Source organism: Protopterus annectens, chromosome 10.part0 (genome assembly GCF_019279795.1).
Source record: "Protopterus annectens isolate FY-2018-M chromosome 10.part0, PAN1.0, whole genome shotgun sequence".
Taxonomy (NCBI): domain Eukaryota; kingdom Metazoa; phylum Chordata; order Ceratodontiformes; family Protopteridae; genus Protopterus; species Protopterus annectens.
This window is the reverse complement of record NC_056744.1, coordinates 1700687833-1700705215: the sequence shown is the minus strand read 5'-3', so window position 1 is coordinate 1700705215 and position 17383 is coordinate 1700687833. Positions and strand designations below refer to the sequence as shown.

Below are 17383 nucleotides of genomic sequence, written 5' to 3'. Positions count from 1 at the left end.
TTCATTTCTTACCCATGTCTACTACGTTACATTTGTTAGTGATTTTTTTACATGCCTCCAATTTTTCATGTTATTCAGTATTTCTTATGTCAGTAATATGTATTTTAGCTTGTGATTGGTGTAGCCATGGCTTCAACGGGTCTGAGGTCTTAATTAACTCAATAAGCAACTAAGTAATTAACTAAATTAATAAATGGGTATTTTCTTGCATTAACTGATAAGTCTGTCCAGCATTGATTTTTTTTCCTGCTAGACATGTTGTCATTAAACCACAAATTACAATTTACTGTCATTATGCAAGATATAAATCCAACTGTGCTTTGTGTATGGATTTCTGGACACCCATTTCTAATATTTGAATTATGAAACAGGTCAAAATTACATTTTCTAAATGTAATTTATCTGTAAGCAAAACTGATTATGTAATACCATTCACTGTCCCACAACATAAACTTTTTAGGAATTTCCAAACTACAAATTCATGTGCTGGCTCTGAGATATAGATGTGATAAATCCCTGACTACAGCTGAAATGGCAAGGGATCGAATAGCAGACAGAGCACTGTCAGAGTCCAATGGGAAGGGTGCGGAATGAAAAAGCTGTCCCTTCTTGCATGTCTTGCTTGGTGAGGTAGCAGTCTGCTAAAATTAACTGGTGCAGTCTGGAGAAACATTATAGAAGTATCTGTGCATGGGACAGGGGTCATCTGTGGGTTTTTATCAGACACACAAATAAGTTACAGCTCTTGTACCCATTGTATGCCCATATTTGAAGGGCTACTAGACATGCATCGGAACAGAAAGGGTTTAAGAACAGCCCCTATGTTGCCTGCCTGCAGAACAGCCATGAATGCACTTTTCATCAAGAGTGCCAAGGTAGAAAGTCCTAAAAAGGGGAGCAAACTTTTCATTTATTACATGTAATACCAACAGAACCTGCCACTGCTGTATGCTAAACATCATAGTATATATTATACAATGTTTTGTAGCATGTTCATTATGGATTGCTGCATATATTTTAACTGTAGTCTCTCAAGTATTGCTTCATTTCTATAATTGTCCTCGTCTCTCAGTTCCACCACTCACTTTCTGTAAATATGGTTTGTGAACAAGTAAAAATGCCTAAATTATCAGAAACAGATAAAACACTGTGTATTAAACTAGCAAATTTAAATCTCATATAAATAATATGTAGTGTCTGTTTGCATAGATTGTTTATCAGGCTGTGGATTGCATTGCATAACTGGAAATTCCTTAAGATTCCAAGAGCAGGATAAGTTATTTCTTACACTTATTTCTTACACTTATTTCACTGAACTGCACTTCTGAAATGCTTATAATTGTGCTATACAGTTGATCTACTACATTTTGCACTGTTATAAAGCTTTTTTATTGTTTCACTGCATTTATGTACTGTTTTATACTGTTTTAACATTACTTAACTGTAAACTGCTTTTTCATACTGAGAGATGTATTTTCTGTTTGTGAGTTCTGTGCATTTTTGTCTGTTACAGTTAAAAGCAATCTTGAGTCTGCTCCTTGGTCTGTTTAAAACTTTCATTTAGTGGCTACAGCTAGGAACTGTAATAGCGTGCATAACTATAATTGCATTTTTTATTTAAATTACTAAATTGTAAACTGCTTTTTCATGCTGAGGCTTCTATTTTCTCTTTGTGGGTGTTCTTTCTATGCTTTTAAAGTGAGGTTTCTGTGTTCTGCTCAGGTGGCATAATCTTGATAGAGGCCTTTTGTCTAGGCTGATAGTTTTGTTTGAGTTTACTGTGTTTCTGGCAGCCATTTTCTGCTGATTATCTTCATTATTATTGAGACTAACAAGGCCTCCTGACCTTCTGTAGTACAAGTGATTGGGTAATAGCAGGGGCTGAGTAGTAATCTTATCTTCCAACTCTTCCATTCTTACTGGTATGTAAACCCTGTCTCTTATAAAGTTTCTGCTTGTATTGCCAGGCTCTGGATTGCATTGTATAAGTGGAAATTCCTTATGATTCCAAGAGCAGGATAAGTTATTTCTTACACTTATTTCTTACACTTATTTCACTGAACTGCACTTCTGAAACACTTATAATTGTGCTATACAGTTGATCTACTACATTTTGCACTATTATAAAGATTTTTTTATTGTTTCACTGCATTTATGTACTGTTTTATACTGTTTTAACATTACTTAACTGTAAACTGCTTTTTCATACTGAGAGTTGTATTTTCTGTTTGTGAGTGCTCTATCATTACTATAATTGCATTTTTAATTTAAATTACTAAATTGTAAACTGCTTTTTCATACTGAGACTTCTATTTTCTCTTTGTGGGTGTTCTTTCTGTGCTTTTAAAGTGAGGTTTCCGTGTTCTGCTCAGGTGGCATAATCTTGATAGAGGCCTGTTGTCTAGGCTGGTAGTTTTGTTTGAGTTTCCTGTGTTTCTGGAAGCCATTTTCTGCTGATTGTCTTCATTATTATTGAGACTAACAAGGCCTTCAGACCTTCTGTAGTACGATTGGGTAATAGCAGGGGCTGAGTAGTAATCTGATCTTCCAACTCTTCCATTCTTACTGCTATATAAACCCTGTATCTTATAAAGGTTCTGCTTGTATTGCTCAGGCTTTGGATTGCATTGCATAAGTGGAAATTCCTTAAGATTCCAAGAGCAGGATAAGCTATTTCTTACACTTATTTCACTGAACTGCACTTCTGAAATGCTTATAATTGTGCTATACAGTTGATCTACTACATTTTGCAGTTATAAAGCTTTTTTATTGTTTCACTGCATTTATGTACTGTTTTAACATTACTTAACTGTAAACTGCTTTTTCATACTGAGAGTTGTATTTTCTGTTTGTGAGTGCTCTATCCGAGCTTTTCTATGCATTTTTGATTGTCTGTTTACAGTTAAAAGCATTCTCGAGTCTGCTCTTTGATCTGTTTAAAACGTTCATTTAGTGGCTACAGCTAGGAACTGTAATAGTGTACATTACTATAATTGCATTTTTTATCTCGAGTCTGCTCTTTGATCTGTTTAAAACTTTCATTTAGTAGTCTGCTCTTTGATCTGTTTAAAACTTTCATTTAGTGGCTACAGCTAGGAACTATTATAGTGTACATTACTATAATTGCAATTTTTATCTCTAGTCTGCTCTTTGATCTGTTTAAAACTTTCATTTAGTGGCTACAGCTTGGAACTGTAATTTTTCCCACCCACCCTCCCTAGTGTTGTGTGTTCTTAGTTCTTATACTTGGTGGCTTTGCAGTTGCCCGCCCATACTGTATATTTGATCTGTGATACTCCTCCCAGTCTAGTGTCATCAGTTCACTCAATCTAATAGAGAACATTTGTGAAGGCCAACCCACTCAGATTCCTAACGTTGAATTAACTTCTGTTCCAGCTTTCTCCATTTCCACTTTACTGGAAAAAAAATAAGCTTGCTTCCTCCCTTTCCTGTGGCAGGTCTTGTCCAGATACGGATTTGCTGTGTCCAGGACTGTTTGTGAGCTCCTAAGCCCCCCCCCCCTCACTTAACTGGGGTTAAACTATTCCTGGCGCCATAAAGTCTGTTCTTCAAAATTTCCCTTGCAACTAGCCAGCTTTTTAGTTTTAGCACTCATCTGTTTCTTTGAGCTCAGCACTTGTTCAGAACTCATTGTAAGCACTAAATAAGTTACAAATTACTACAGCACTCAACTTTCCTCACTTGTCTAGAGGAAAACAGTTTTTAATACTTAATAAATAAGCACCTATTCAGGCATGTCTAAAGGTCAGCTCCCGGTGTTTTCTCCTGTCTACTTGATGAATCTGGGCATCTTGGGACAATGCAGCAATTGCCTCATGTACACAGACAACCGTCTCCTCCTACTACCCAATACTATGACCTGTGAGAGATGCACTTATATAGCCAAACTGGAAGCAAAGCTCTCTTCACAAAAGACTGGCCTAGACAATCAAGAGGAGAAGGTAAACACTTGCACTGCGCCACACTCATCACGTAGTCCCTCAAAACCTACACCACCAAAACATCCACACAGAAGCACAAAACACACAGAAGCACAAAACACACACCTACATTTGTGGAGACTCTCAGTACAAATCTGCCCAAACAGCAGAGAACTCCAAAGTAGAAATGCAAGCAACCTCCACCCCCCAACACAACCCAAATGACACATAGCCCACATACTCAGTGTGCCACTCAACTACAGCCCATAAGGCATAACGTACCCAACACTCTAGTCATAGGTGACTCTATAGTCAGGCACACTGATGTTCCACTCACCAGGCTAAATAAGGAAAAAGTTACTGTCAGCTGCCTGTCAGGTGCCAGGATCCTCCACATAACACACGCACTCAGGTCACTCCACAACAAATACAAATATGACTCTGTCATTGTCCATGTTGGTGTGAATGACCTGAGACGTACCCCCCTGGTCTACATGAAAAGAGACATGGAGGAGCTCTCCGATCTTGTAGCCCAGACCGGTATGACCCTAGCCCTGAGTAGCATCCTGCCATCACCCAGAATGACACCACAGTACAAGGACAAAATGATTGACTTTAACAATTGGCTAAGCTTCTGGTGTCATTCTAAGGGAATCCAGTATCTGTCTGCCTGGGATGACATGATCGACAGACGACACTGCTTTGCCAGAGATGGCCTGCAGCTGTCGCCCTTGGGATTCCGGATACTGACAAAGGCTCGTGCCACCCCTATAGTGCCTTTTTTAGGCAAGGTTCAAATGACAAATTCACCACCGTAACAAGTACAAGCAAGCTAAATCTGAGAGTAATGCTACTCAATGCTAGAAGTCTAAACCTCAAAATGCACTCACTTGAGGCACTACTTAAAATGGAGAACATTGACATCTGTGCAGTGACAGAGACCTGGTTCAAAGCTCCAGAGAGCACCCCTGCATTGCCAGGCTATAATTCATACCACACCTTTTGGCCACCTACCACACCTTTTGGCCACCAAACCTGGACCGAAACACTAAAGGTGGAGGCGTGTCCATATTCATTAAGGATATCCACACCTCCAAGCTAGTTGCTCAGCATAGTGCATCCGAGATTATCCAAGTTCAACTAACTCTAGGCAAAACCGCAATCCAGATTGTAGCTTGCTACAGACCCCCCACCATGCCCCAGGATTCCCACTCCTCTTTTCTTGATACACTGGAAAATATTAAGGTACAACCCAACACTCTAATAATGGGTGATTTAAACTACCCTACCATTAACTGGGAAAACTACTCATGTACCAACTCCTTTTGCTCAACGTTTTCTGGAAATCATCAATTCCAATGCCTTGGATCAACTTATCCACACCCCCACCAAGGGCAGCAATATCCTAGACCTGGTCATCACCAACATGGGTGACTGGTGTTCTACACCAAAGGTCAGCTCCGACCACAAGCTAATCACCTTTGACATCCACATCCCACTCCCACCCCCATTAGAAAAGCAACCATAAAACATTTCTCCAAAGCCAACTTCACGCTTCTTATGACCGAAGTGGCAAACTTCACGACACCCATGCAGATGGACAATAGAGGTACGACTGCTGAATCCTATACAAATGCACTTTATAAGCACTTACACGAGTGCATGGATCGTGTTATCCCTAACAGAACCAAGATGCTATCCTCCAAAAATAGGTAGCCAATCTGGTGGTCTTCTGCCATAAACAAACTCTACAACAGAAGAAAGAAACTGTTGCAAAAAAAAGTAAAATCCCACGATTGGAAGAACTCCCTGGTCAGCCTCAGTAAGAAGCTGAGATCCCTCATAAAATCCTCCAAAGCTAGTTATGAAAACAAAATTGCCACTGATTCTAAAGACAACCACAAAGCGTTCTATAGCTATGTCAAGAAACTCAATGGCAACACTCAGATCTGCTCTAAGTTACAGCACAATGACACTAAATATACAGAACCAACTGATATTGCCAACATCCTGGCAGATAGGTTCAGTGCTAACTTTACCCCCCTCTTACCCCGTAAAGGGCCCATCTTTATACTGGAAGAATGCAAAGTTCCTGTAATCACAGCTGCACAGGTAAAAACTTCACTCTCCAAAGCCAAGAATACAGCATCCATGGGACCTGACAACATCCCAGGCTGCCTTCTACATGAACTACAGAATGAATTGGCATCCCACCTAAGTACCATGTTCAATCATAGCCTCTCCTCAGGCTTTGTGCCCATTGAATGGTGCACCATGACAGTTATCCAACTCCACAAAGGGGGGGGCCACAAAAGACCCCGGGAACTACCGCCCTATTAGCCTAACGAGCCTTGTCTGCAAGGCCATGGAACGTACCATCATGGAACTCATAAACAAAGACATTGGAGATCTCCAAACTGTGGACCCCACACAGTTTGGGTTTGTAAAAGGCAGATCATGTCTCCTAAACCTAATAGACTTCTTTGAAGTAGTCACCAAAGGCATAGAAGAGGGTAAGGTGGTTCACACAGCCTATCTAGATTTCGCCAAGGTGTTTGACACCTTCCCCCACTCTGGCATTATAGATAAACTCACTAAACTAGGTATAAATCCCTATGTCACAAGATGGGTTGCCAACTGGCTTACTGACAGAACCCACAATGTGAAAGTAGCAGACTCCAAATCAGACTTCAGACCAGTCACAAGTGGAGTACCACAGGGTTCAGTCCTGGGTCCTCTCCTGTTTGGTATCTACTTTTCTGAAGTACAGGCTAACACAGAATGTCTTTGGCTAATTAAATTCGCAGATGACTGCAAACTAGGAGCCATAATTGAAACTCCTAACAATGTGGACATCCTACAAAAGGGCCTCACTGAGACAGATGCCTGGTGTCAAAGACATGGTCTCAAGCTCAATGCCAAAAAGTGCATTGTTATCCCCTTTGGTAAAAACTCTGTACCCATGAACTACCACATAGGCGGTAGTCTACTTAACACCGAAAGTATGATGAGACCTTGGGACACAGGTGGACAGTAGTCTCTCCTATGATAATCACATCGCCACAATGGTCAGGAAATCCTTCTATATGGCACACCTCATCACAAAAGGTTTCTCATCCAGAAAAAAAGAGGTCATTGTTCCCCTCTACTCATCACTCATTAGACCCATTATAGAGTACAACACCCCTTTTGGTATGTATCTCACAAGACATCTACAACAACTGGAAAGGCCACAAAATTACCTCACAAAGAGGATTACTGGCCTCAAACAGATGCCTTACACAGACCGGCTCATAAAACTCCAGCTTTACTGCGTCGCATATCGCCTACTCAGAGGCGATCTCTGCCTAACATACAAAGCTATGTTAAACCCAGAGCTGTTGGACATGCTCCACTTAAAGAAATCACAATCCCTCCGAGCTACACACTCTAGGGACCTAAACCTTGTCACCACAATAAACAGAACATGCTGGAGGGATAGATTCCTGTCCCAGAGACTTCCCATACTCTGGAACAGACTACCTATCTATGTCAAACAGAGTTCCTCATTAGCACTCTTCAAGAAAAATCTTGATGATTGGATGGTAATAGGAAATTCACCCCGGGAATCACTTCTGTGGTTCTGCTTGACAGGGGCACAGGAAAATAATTTTCTTGGGTGGCGAAAGCCAGGGTACCTTTTTGGCTAGGCTTGTATAGGCCCTAGGGCCAGTAGCCTAGTACCTACCTGTGAACCATAGTACAGTTATTTTCATTTTATAAAATGCATTAACATGCGATTAACTTCACTAGTTAAGCAGATACTCACTTTACAGAAGTAAATCCACAAACAAGGAACCCCCACAATGTAAATGTAAAGGTAGGGGGTATCATCTCCTGCCCAAGGGATCCCGAAGATGCTGGTACCCTAGTGTTATCCCATGCGCCCTGATGGAACATACACAAGAATAGTATTGATGATCAGAGTGAAATTACTGATCTTACTACTTGGCATATGAACTCAGCAATAATAATCAGTGAATAACGGTCATTAGATCATTTTGTGAAGTTCTAGCATTATCCACAAAAAGTGGTCCTATCCAGATGGCTCCATTTTAATGTTCTGTACAAAGCCATGTAAAGATTTATTATTTATACCTTACAGACCTAAACTGCTTTGCCATACTTTTTCTTCTCGTTGTTAGTTACTTTTACTAATAATATTATTTTCTGTGCACTGCCTTACGTAGTACATACCTGCAAAACTGAGCACCATGTTTACATGAAGGCCTTTGTCTCTTATACAAAGCTTTGTGTGCTATTTTTTTCATTCTTAACTTGCTTTAAGTGTATGTTTGTTTTGTTTTCAGAATAGGTGTGTGTATATTGTTTTCTTTTCCAGATGATGTGCCATAGATGTAAAATACCTGTATGATACTTCACAGCTTTATTTAATGCAGTTTCATTTACAGCAATTACCCAAAATGGAACTTTTAACAAATCAGATAAAAATGATTGTATGTGGGTGGCCTTCTGTAGTTCAGCTGACCTCCTGAATCCCCCAACTTACTCTCACTCTGAAATGAATGTGTTTCTGTAACTGGTGGTTGATTTCCATTTTATTGCTCTTGGCCTCGGACGCTTCCCCCAGTATGTGTGTGTATCCCTAGCCGTCTGTATATGTAAGAATAGGCAAAGCACCAAAACACTTATTGAATGTCATAAGATATCACATTAATCATATTAATAATAATATTTAAACATGGATGGTATAAGCGGAATAAGACCCTAAGTATTCATCATTAGGAATTAAGTATCTGTCTCCATGGATGAAAAGGTCATTGTTCTTTTAGAATTATTCTGTCTAGGCTGTGTGATCCCTCCTTCTTGTATGTTTCATACTTCAAGGTTTTCTCATATGCAGAAAAAACATTATCCAGTTTTTCTTTCACATAATCAGGAAGAAAAGGATAAACTGTATGAATTTTCTCAAGAGTTTTTATTTTTAAGTAGCTGCATGCAGTTATGCTCTCTGAAACTGGTGTGCAAACTTGGGACCTATCCATGTGGGAACTTTTTTTTAACAAGATAAACATTTTGGAAAGCCACATTAACCCCTTATTTGCAGGTCTGTATCCCTGATTTAATTTCCCCTCTGTTTTTGCCATCAGTAGTGGAAAAGCATTGTAAATGAACACAGTTGTCTGATTTGTAAGGTGACACTTTTCTACACTAATTTTAATATATTCCTAAATCTCTTGATTTTTATATTCAAGATGTTAACAATTAAAGCAATGTATCAGTAAAAGCTGCAAAGCAGGCTATATTACAGAATTTATAAAAGCAGAGTTTAAACCATATGTTTCATTCTCAACCACCTAAAGTCCATTCCGAGTCCAGTTCAGAAGACTATTTCTGTGGGCACTACAGAACATGAATTTTTCCAGGGCCCTTCTCCCAACCAAGAAAATGGAGGCTGTAATTTCCTTCTTCAAAAATGTTACAGCAGTAATAAAGTAGACTGCCAGACAAGCTCTTGAGATTCTAGGTCATATGACTTCAACTGTTCATGTAGCTCCTCTAGCCAGATTTCCCATAAGGGAATTACAATTGAGGTGGTTGATGTGGTGCAGTGGTTAGCATTGTCACCACACAGCAAGAGGTTTGATTCTCTGCTGGGCTGCCTTCTGTGTGGAATCTGCATGTCTTCCCTGTGATCACATGGGTTTTTTCCAGTTTCCTCCCACATTCCAAAGACATGCAGTAGGTGGTTTGGACACACTAAATTGGCTGTAGTTGAGTGTGTATGTGTACAAGTGAGTAGTACAAATGAACATCCTTGGCAGGGGCTTGACACCTGGTGGTGTAAAACTTGTTTCAAGATGATTGTCGCTGTGGAAGTGGCACCCCGACCTCATGTGCAAAATGGGAAAAGGGGTTGAGGATTGATGGAATTACAATGGCTTCTAAGGAATTCCTGCGATCTGTTGTCAGAACCCTTAAAAAATAAACTTGTGTTATTTTGTGTGAATATGGGATTAGTTTGGTGGGTGAACCAGATGAAAAAAATGGACACCCTTTAAATGACCAGGTCACAACCAGACCAAAAACATGGATAAATTGGACAAGGCCTGGGGTATTCTCATCTTAGACCTAAATGTGCAGGACACAGAAATCTTAAGAAAAGAAGTCTGCGCATAAATATAAAAGAAATGTTAGTATTCATTTATGCTGTGAGAGTGCTGAAGACCCTCTTTGGCCAGGGACTTTGAAGGTGGTTATAGACTTTCCTAACAGCTACATACATACCCTCATAAGAAAACGCAATGATGGATGAGTTGAGTGAGACTTCTGCAGACTCGCACAGGGGTACATTCCTAGAAATTACTACCAAATGAGGTATTCCTGAGAAGATCTGTTTACTTCTCTCAGTAAACAAGTGAAAAAAAACTGTGTTTCAGAGTACCTTAGTCAAACTTGGGCAGTGAACAACTGCTTTCTGAATTTGACAGGCCTATATCAGTATACCTTCCCCTCATATTCCCTTGCTTCCCAGGGTCATTCAAAAGATTAAGCAGAAGAGACGAGAAATTATAGTAATTGTCCTTTTGGTTACGTAGCATGGGGTCCTCCTACCTCCTGTAGTGGGAAGGGAAAGACTTTTCTGTTGACACAGGATGCCAGTCTTCTAATGCAGTGTGTGTGTGTGTGTGTGTGTGTGTGTGTGTGTGTGTGTGTGTGTGTGTGTGTGTGTGTGTGTGTGTGTGTGTGTGTGTGTGTGTGTGTGGGTGTGAGTGTGTGTGTGTGTGTGTGTGTGTGTGTGTGTGTGTGTGTGTGTGTGTGTGTGTGTGTGTGTGGGGGTGTGGGTGTGAGTGTGTGGGGGTGGGTGTGAGTGTGTGGGGGGTGTGGGTGTGAGTGTGTGGGGGTGTGTGGGTGTGAGTGTGTGGGGGGGTGTGGGTGTGAGTGTGGGTGTTTTGTGCATGCACGTGTGTTCTTTCCACCCTGAAAATAGCATCTTGGAGGCTATGTCTGTATTTACCTTCAAACAACTGTACTCCAGTGAGGTGCAAAAAATCATGATGAAAGCTAAGAGGCCTATTCCCAGAAAATCATAATTAAGGAAATGTAACAGGTTTATCATGTGGTGCCAAAGGAGGAACCTGTACCATAAAAAGGGGGATGTACCTATTGTGTTTCTGTACCTCTAACTTTTTTCATATGATTTAGAATACACCTCAGTGAGGGTACACCTCTCAGCCATTTCTGCTTATCTGCTGCTAGACCTCCCCTAACATTCAGGCCCCCTGTCATGCAGTTTTTAAGGGCATTCTGCAACTCAAAAAAGTTGGCCCAGCCTGTGACTTAAAACTATATGTTGGAAAAACTGATTCTGTTGACATTTTAAGTGATATTAAGTGCAACTGTAAAGTTTTTGTTTTGCATAACTGCATTTTTAATTGCCGTCCCATTTGCCAAAAGTCAAATAGCTCCAGACCTTAATGTAAAAGGTGTCTTTAGTGGCATTTCACAAAAACAGGATGACTTTGCATAGTAGACACCTCCTTCCTGTCCCAAGTCATTATGGAAATGAGCCTAAGCCAAGCTTTCCATATACCAGTCTTTTCTCCATATATCTTAGAACAAGGCAGAAATACTTCTGCAATTAATAAGCATCCACAAGCACCTGAGATTTTATATAGACCACATTAAGGACATTAGAAAGACAAATGAGTTGTTTGTAGCTTTTTCTTAAAACAAAAGAGAGACCCCGTGTTCAAGCAGACTGTTTAAAAAATAGATATTTGCAGCTTTACCAGTCATCACAAAGTCCATAACAGTTCTGTTCGATGAAAATCCGAACACACACAACAGATTCACAGCAACTACTAGAGCCTACCTGAAAGGGGTCTGAGTACAGGACATTTTAGAGGCCGCCACATGGTCCTCAGTACACACCTTTCTTGAGCACTACAGATGGGCATTATCTTTATGGCTAGTGCTTTATTTGCTCCTGCCTTATTGAAAGCATGATGCCCTTCTGTTGTAAATAATTATAACATAAGCTTCGACAAACTTCTTTGAAGTCATGACTGATGCAGTGATCCACATGAAGGACATAGTACAGCTGTGTGACAAACTGACCATGTTTGAGCGTGGTTACTGCTGCAGTCCTGGTCCCCTCTGTCTTCTTAGGAACCTAAGGCTGGATTGAGTGCCCATGACCTTTCATCCTAAACCTGATCCTTCATTTCATTTTTATCTTCTGCTTTCTTCCTGGTTGTTCTCCTTAAGAAGTGTAGAACTCTGTGGGTCTCAGGTTAATAACGCTGGGAAATTTCTCTGCCTCTGCAGCATTGCATATCATGACAGACAGTGACCTATGAAGAGGCATGAAAGATCCAAAGATGTTATGAACAAATGCCATCTTTATGCCAAGTATGTGCAGATGTATGTTTGGTACATAAGGTGACATCAGCCTGGCCAAGGTGGAAGGGTGCTCATCTCTAAAATTCTATTTGCATATTGGACCTTGGCCTGGGACAGAGTTCCCTGTTGCCATGACTACACACAAATATCCACTGTGATGTTAAGGTAGTTATGCAATGGTACTTTCTCTGGATATGCTTCTAAAGTGCCAAAACCTCATGAGGTATGTTAGTAATTTCCATCCTCATAAATCCTGTTGCATCAATGACATGGCTGCTTCGTGTGTTGCTGAATGAAATTTAGCAGTATAAACTTATATTAGTAAGTGATGCTCTGTAATCTGCATACATTAAAGATATTGTTGCACTTCATTGTATCCAGTTGTTACATTGTTGTACTCTATTTCAATGTGCTCTGCTCTTCTATTATTTAATCGTGTGTTGTGCAGTTGCCAGGTTGATTATGTTTTTATTTATTGAGCTTTGGCAACCATTGCTAATCCAAAGGGACCAATTTTAACCGCACAGGGAAGTGCAGAATCTTGCATTTAAATGCCATACTATAAATATGTTTGCATGAAAAGATTAAACAATGTTATGAGAGTCAAATTTACACTACAACTACAGTATGACAAATATTAGTGAGGAAAAGTAGAGAGGTATGTCTGTTATGATTGATTGATGGTATGTTTTATATTCAAAACTGTTGAATTTCGTAAATTATTTCATTAGTTTTGTACTTTTTTGTATCTCTTAAAGCTGTTTCTAGAAGACTAACTTCTCATAAATGAAGAGTCTGAATTGTTTTTGCTCCTTTTATCATGTTAATAGCAGCAGAAAATGTTAAATTTAAAAATGGAAAATAAATCCATAATATTTAAGATGGATAAAACTGCATGTGTGCTGTTGTGATTAAAGTGAAACGTGTATTTCATCATTGTGATACAGAACTAATAATTAATTTGTTTCTAGGCAATGGGAGCAGAGAATGGAGCATTTCCTGGAGTCAGCAGCCATCACTAGGAGTATCTGTTTCACGTTATCCTACAGCGAACCTGCAGCACTCTGTTCAAACTCTGAAGGGCTCCGACAAGCATCCTGTTATACCTGTAGCACAGCTTCATCCAGGATACACCTGCAACATGAACTCTGAATGGGACCCATGTTCTATACTACAGCAAAGTCCATTAGTATGCCGGGGAGCTAACAAAGAAAAGAAACCATATAAATGTCCTGAATGCAATAAGTGTTTCAGACAAAGGAGGAATCTAGTAATACATGAAAGGACTCACATGGTAGAGAAACCATATAAATGTGCTGAATGCAGTAAGGGTTTCAGACAAAGGGGGAATCTAGTAATACATGAAAGGATTCACACAGGAGTGAGACCATATAAATGTCCTGAATGCAGCAAGTGTTTCAAACAATTCAGTCATCTAACAGCGCACAAAAGGAGTCACATTGAGAGAACATATAAATGTCCTGAATGCACCAAAGGTTTCACAAGAACTAGTAACCTTAGAGTGCATCTGTTAGTTCACAAAGAAAATAAAGTATATAAATGTCCTGAATGCAATAAGTGTTACAAACAAAGGGGGAATCTAGTAATACATAAAAGGACTCACATGGTAGAAAAACCATATAAATGTGCTGAATGCAGCAAGGGTTTCACAACAACTAGTAGCCTTAGACTTCATCTGTTAGTTCACAAAGAAGAGAAACCGTATAAATGTCCTGAATGCAATAAGTGTTTCAGACAAAGAGGAACTCTAGTAGTACATGAAAGGACTCACACTAGGGAGAGACCATATAAATGTCCTGAATGCACCAAGGATTTCACAACAAATGGTAACCTTAGAGTGCATCTGTTAGTTCACAAAGAAAATAAACCATATAAATGTCCTGAATGCAATAAGTGTTTCAGACAAAGGGGGAGTCTAGTAATACATGAAAGGATTCACACAGGGGAGAGACCATATAAATGTCTTGAATGCAATAAGTGTTTCAGACAAAGGGGGAATCTAGTAATACATGAAAGGACTCACATGGTAGAAAAACCATATAAATGTGCTGAATGCAGCAAGGGTTTCACAACAACTCGTAGCCTTAGACGTCATCTGTTACTTCACAAAGAGAAAACGTATAAATGTCCTGAATGCAATGTGTTTCAGACAAAGAGGGACTCTAGTAATACATGAAAGGACTCACACGGGGGAGAGACCATATAAATGTCCTGAATGCAATAAGTGTTTCAGACAAAGAGGGACTCTAGTAATACATGAAAGGACTCACACTAGGGAGAGACCATATAAATGTCCTGAATGCACCAAGGATTTCACAACAACTAGTAACCTTAGAGTGCATCTGTTAGTTCACAAAGAAAATAAACCATATAAATGTCCTGAATGCAATAAGTGTTTCAGACAAAGGGGGAATCTAGTAATACATGAAAGGATTCACACAGGAGTGAGACCGTATAAATGTTCTGAATGCAGCAAGGGTTTCACAACAACCAGTAACCTTAGACTTCATCTGTTAGTTCACAAAGAAAAGAACTGTATAAATATCCTGAATGCAACAAGTGTTACAGACAAAGGGGGACTCTAGTAATACATGAAAGGACTCACACGGGGGAGAGGCCAAATAAATGTCCTGAATGCAGCAAGGGATTCACAACAACTGGTAGCCTTAGACTTCATCTGTTAGTTCACAAAGAAAAGAAACCATATAAATGTCCTGAATGCAATAAGTGCTTTAACCAAAGGGTGAATCTAGTAAAACATGAAAGGACTCACACAGGGGAAAGCAAACTCTAAAGATTTGGAGAAATTAAAAAAAGGGAAAGCAACCTTTAAAGAAGGAAAACTGCAGCACCAGGAAAACATCAGTTTGAGACAAGAATGTGATGTAAAAGAACTTGAGCAAGAGAGAGTATATAAATACTTTGGAACTGATTAAGGATCAACAATAAAATATGAACAAATGTGAGTAAAACTTAGCAAGGAGTACTTTAGAAGAGTGGATAGATGAACAATTCAGCAAGCATAGGAGATTAGTAGTGCTAAAGTTGAATTCATCCTCAAGTCTTGGCGAGTACCTTCACGGGGTGGACCCTGTTTTTTTACAAAATCTCACAAAGGTCACACTGATATATAGAATGTATTTAGCACATATCATGGACAGAAGTAAGTCAAAAAGAGAAAAGATAGCTGGGTGCACAAGTCCTAGAATAAAAAGTGCTCAATCCTGGTAGGCACACTGGTGCCAGGATGGGAAAAAAATGACAATGTAGAATCCTCAAAATCCGGAAACATTTCTACAGTGGGGCTAGGCCAAGCCCAAGGGGTGGATGGCCCCCTGTTGTAGAAAGAAGTAGCAGTCCACAAAAACTGAGGCCAAAGAAGAGCCATAACGATGATAGAGTGGACTATTGAGGATAAGAAATTATCTATTGTTACTATTGTGCAAAAAGACCAGAATTACCAGACAGAGGATATACAAAGAGATTAAGAGAGAAATTAGAGGAAAGAAAAATATTTTCACAGGAAAAATTGTCAGAAGCTTCAAATAAAAATGTGTGTTAATACAACATATTTTTGAAAAACCATATATAGATCAAGAAACTTTGATCTGTTTAGGAAAAAGAAGTATCTGAGGAAGTGCAAAAATATAAACAACAAAACTTAGACATTTTTGAAAAGTATAAAAAAGAAATATGGACATCAGAAAGAAAAGGAGATTTGATATGGTGCAATATCTATGCAAAGGAGAAAGCCAAGTTAATTAATATATAGAAAACAGTCACAAAGATATTCAAAGAGAAATACAGACAAGGCATCCAGACACGGAAAATTTTACAATAAAAAAATATTACAAAGCTGGAATGTGGAAAAGATTAGTAAAGCAGAAGTTAAAGAAATTGAAGTTGAAGTTATGGAGTATCTGCGGAGTGAATGATTTAATGTAGAAACTCTAACACAGACTACATTACAGCATGATGGAGTGAGTCCCCAAATTAAAGAGAAGCAGGAAGATCAGGAGACATCTGAAGAAGGAATATGGACATGGGAAAGGAAAAGAGATTTGATTTGGTGTAATACTTATGCAAAGAAGAAAGCAAAATTAACCAAAACAAAAACAGAAGCACCAAAGATATTTGAAGAGAAATACAGGCAAAGGAATCCTAATGTGGAAAACTTTACAAAACGTTACATACAAAAAACAAGAAGACAAAGAGGAGACATAGAAAAGGGGATCCGTAATGGAGACATTAAATAGAAATCGAAGTTACAAAGGATTTGCAAAGTGAAAGATTCAGTGTTGAAACTCTAATGCAGAAAGCACCACAGCAGGATAGAGCAATGGATATCCAAATTAAGGGACACCCACAGAACAGGAAGTAATTGGTCAGGTGCCATATCAAGATATTTTGAAGCGTTCCACAGGAAATCAGTATAAACATTCATTTAAAGCTAGACAGCAAGGCAAGAACCAGGAGACATGCGGAAACTCTGATGCAGTCAATGTTGAGGACTGATAGGTCAGTGAGTTCCCATATGACAGAGCAACGGATGGTACAGGATGAAACTGAAGAAAAGGTGTCACAGAAAGATGCTATAGAGCTTTGTATAGAATGCCTGCATGAAGTGGAAAACAAAGGATGTTTCCCTAGTTTGGAAGAAAATGAACTAAGGGAAGAATTGCTTGATTTAATGGACATGGATAGATGTATTAAAATCAATGAAAGAAATAGACCGAGGAAGGTCAACAAAACCCCAGAAATCAGAAGTCTAATAAAACAAATGAACACAGTAATTAGGACTGTCCATAGAGATCCATGCAATATAACAGAATTAAACAGGAGATGTTATTGTACAACTAAATTAATAACTGATAAAGTTGTACCACAAGAGCACAGGGTAGTGAGGCAAAGTAAGGGGAGAAATCAAATACCATTATGGAAGTAATGAATAGAGAAAAATATAAAGCAATTAAGGCAAGAAGTGTCACTATTAGAAGACTATAGAAGAGGGAATA

General features: G+C 39.2%; 1 protein-coding gene across 1 annotated transcript in view; it reads left to right on the top strand.

Annotated features, from left to right (window-relative positions):
• Positions 1-15525, top strand: part of LOC122814448 — a gene marked incomplete at its 5' end in the record, with an annotated part of 380650 nt that extends 365125 nt beyond the window's left edge. The window contains one exon of the mRNA XM_044087028.1: positions 13319-15525. Coding sequence (XP_043942963.1) covers positions 13319-14544 — 1226 coding nt within the window. The remainder of the gene's footprint in view (positions 1-13318) is intronic.
• Between the last annotated feature and the right edge of the window lie 1858 nt (positions 15526-17383).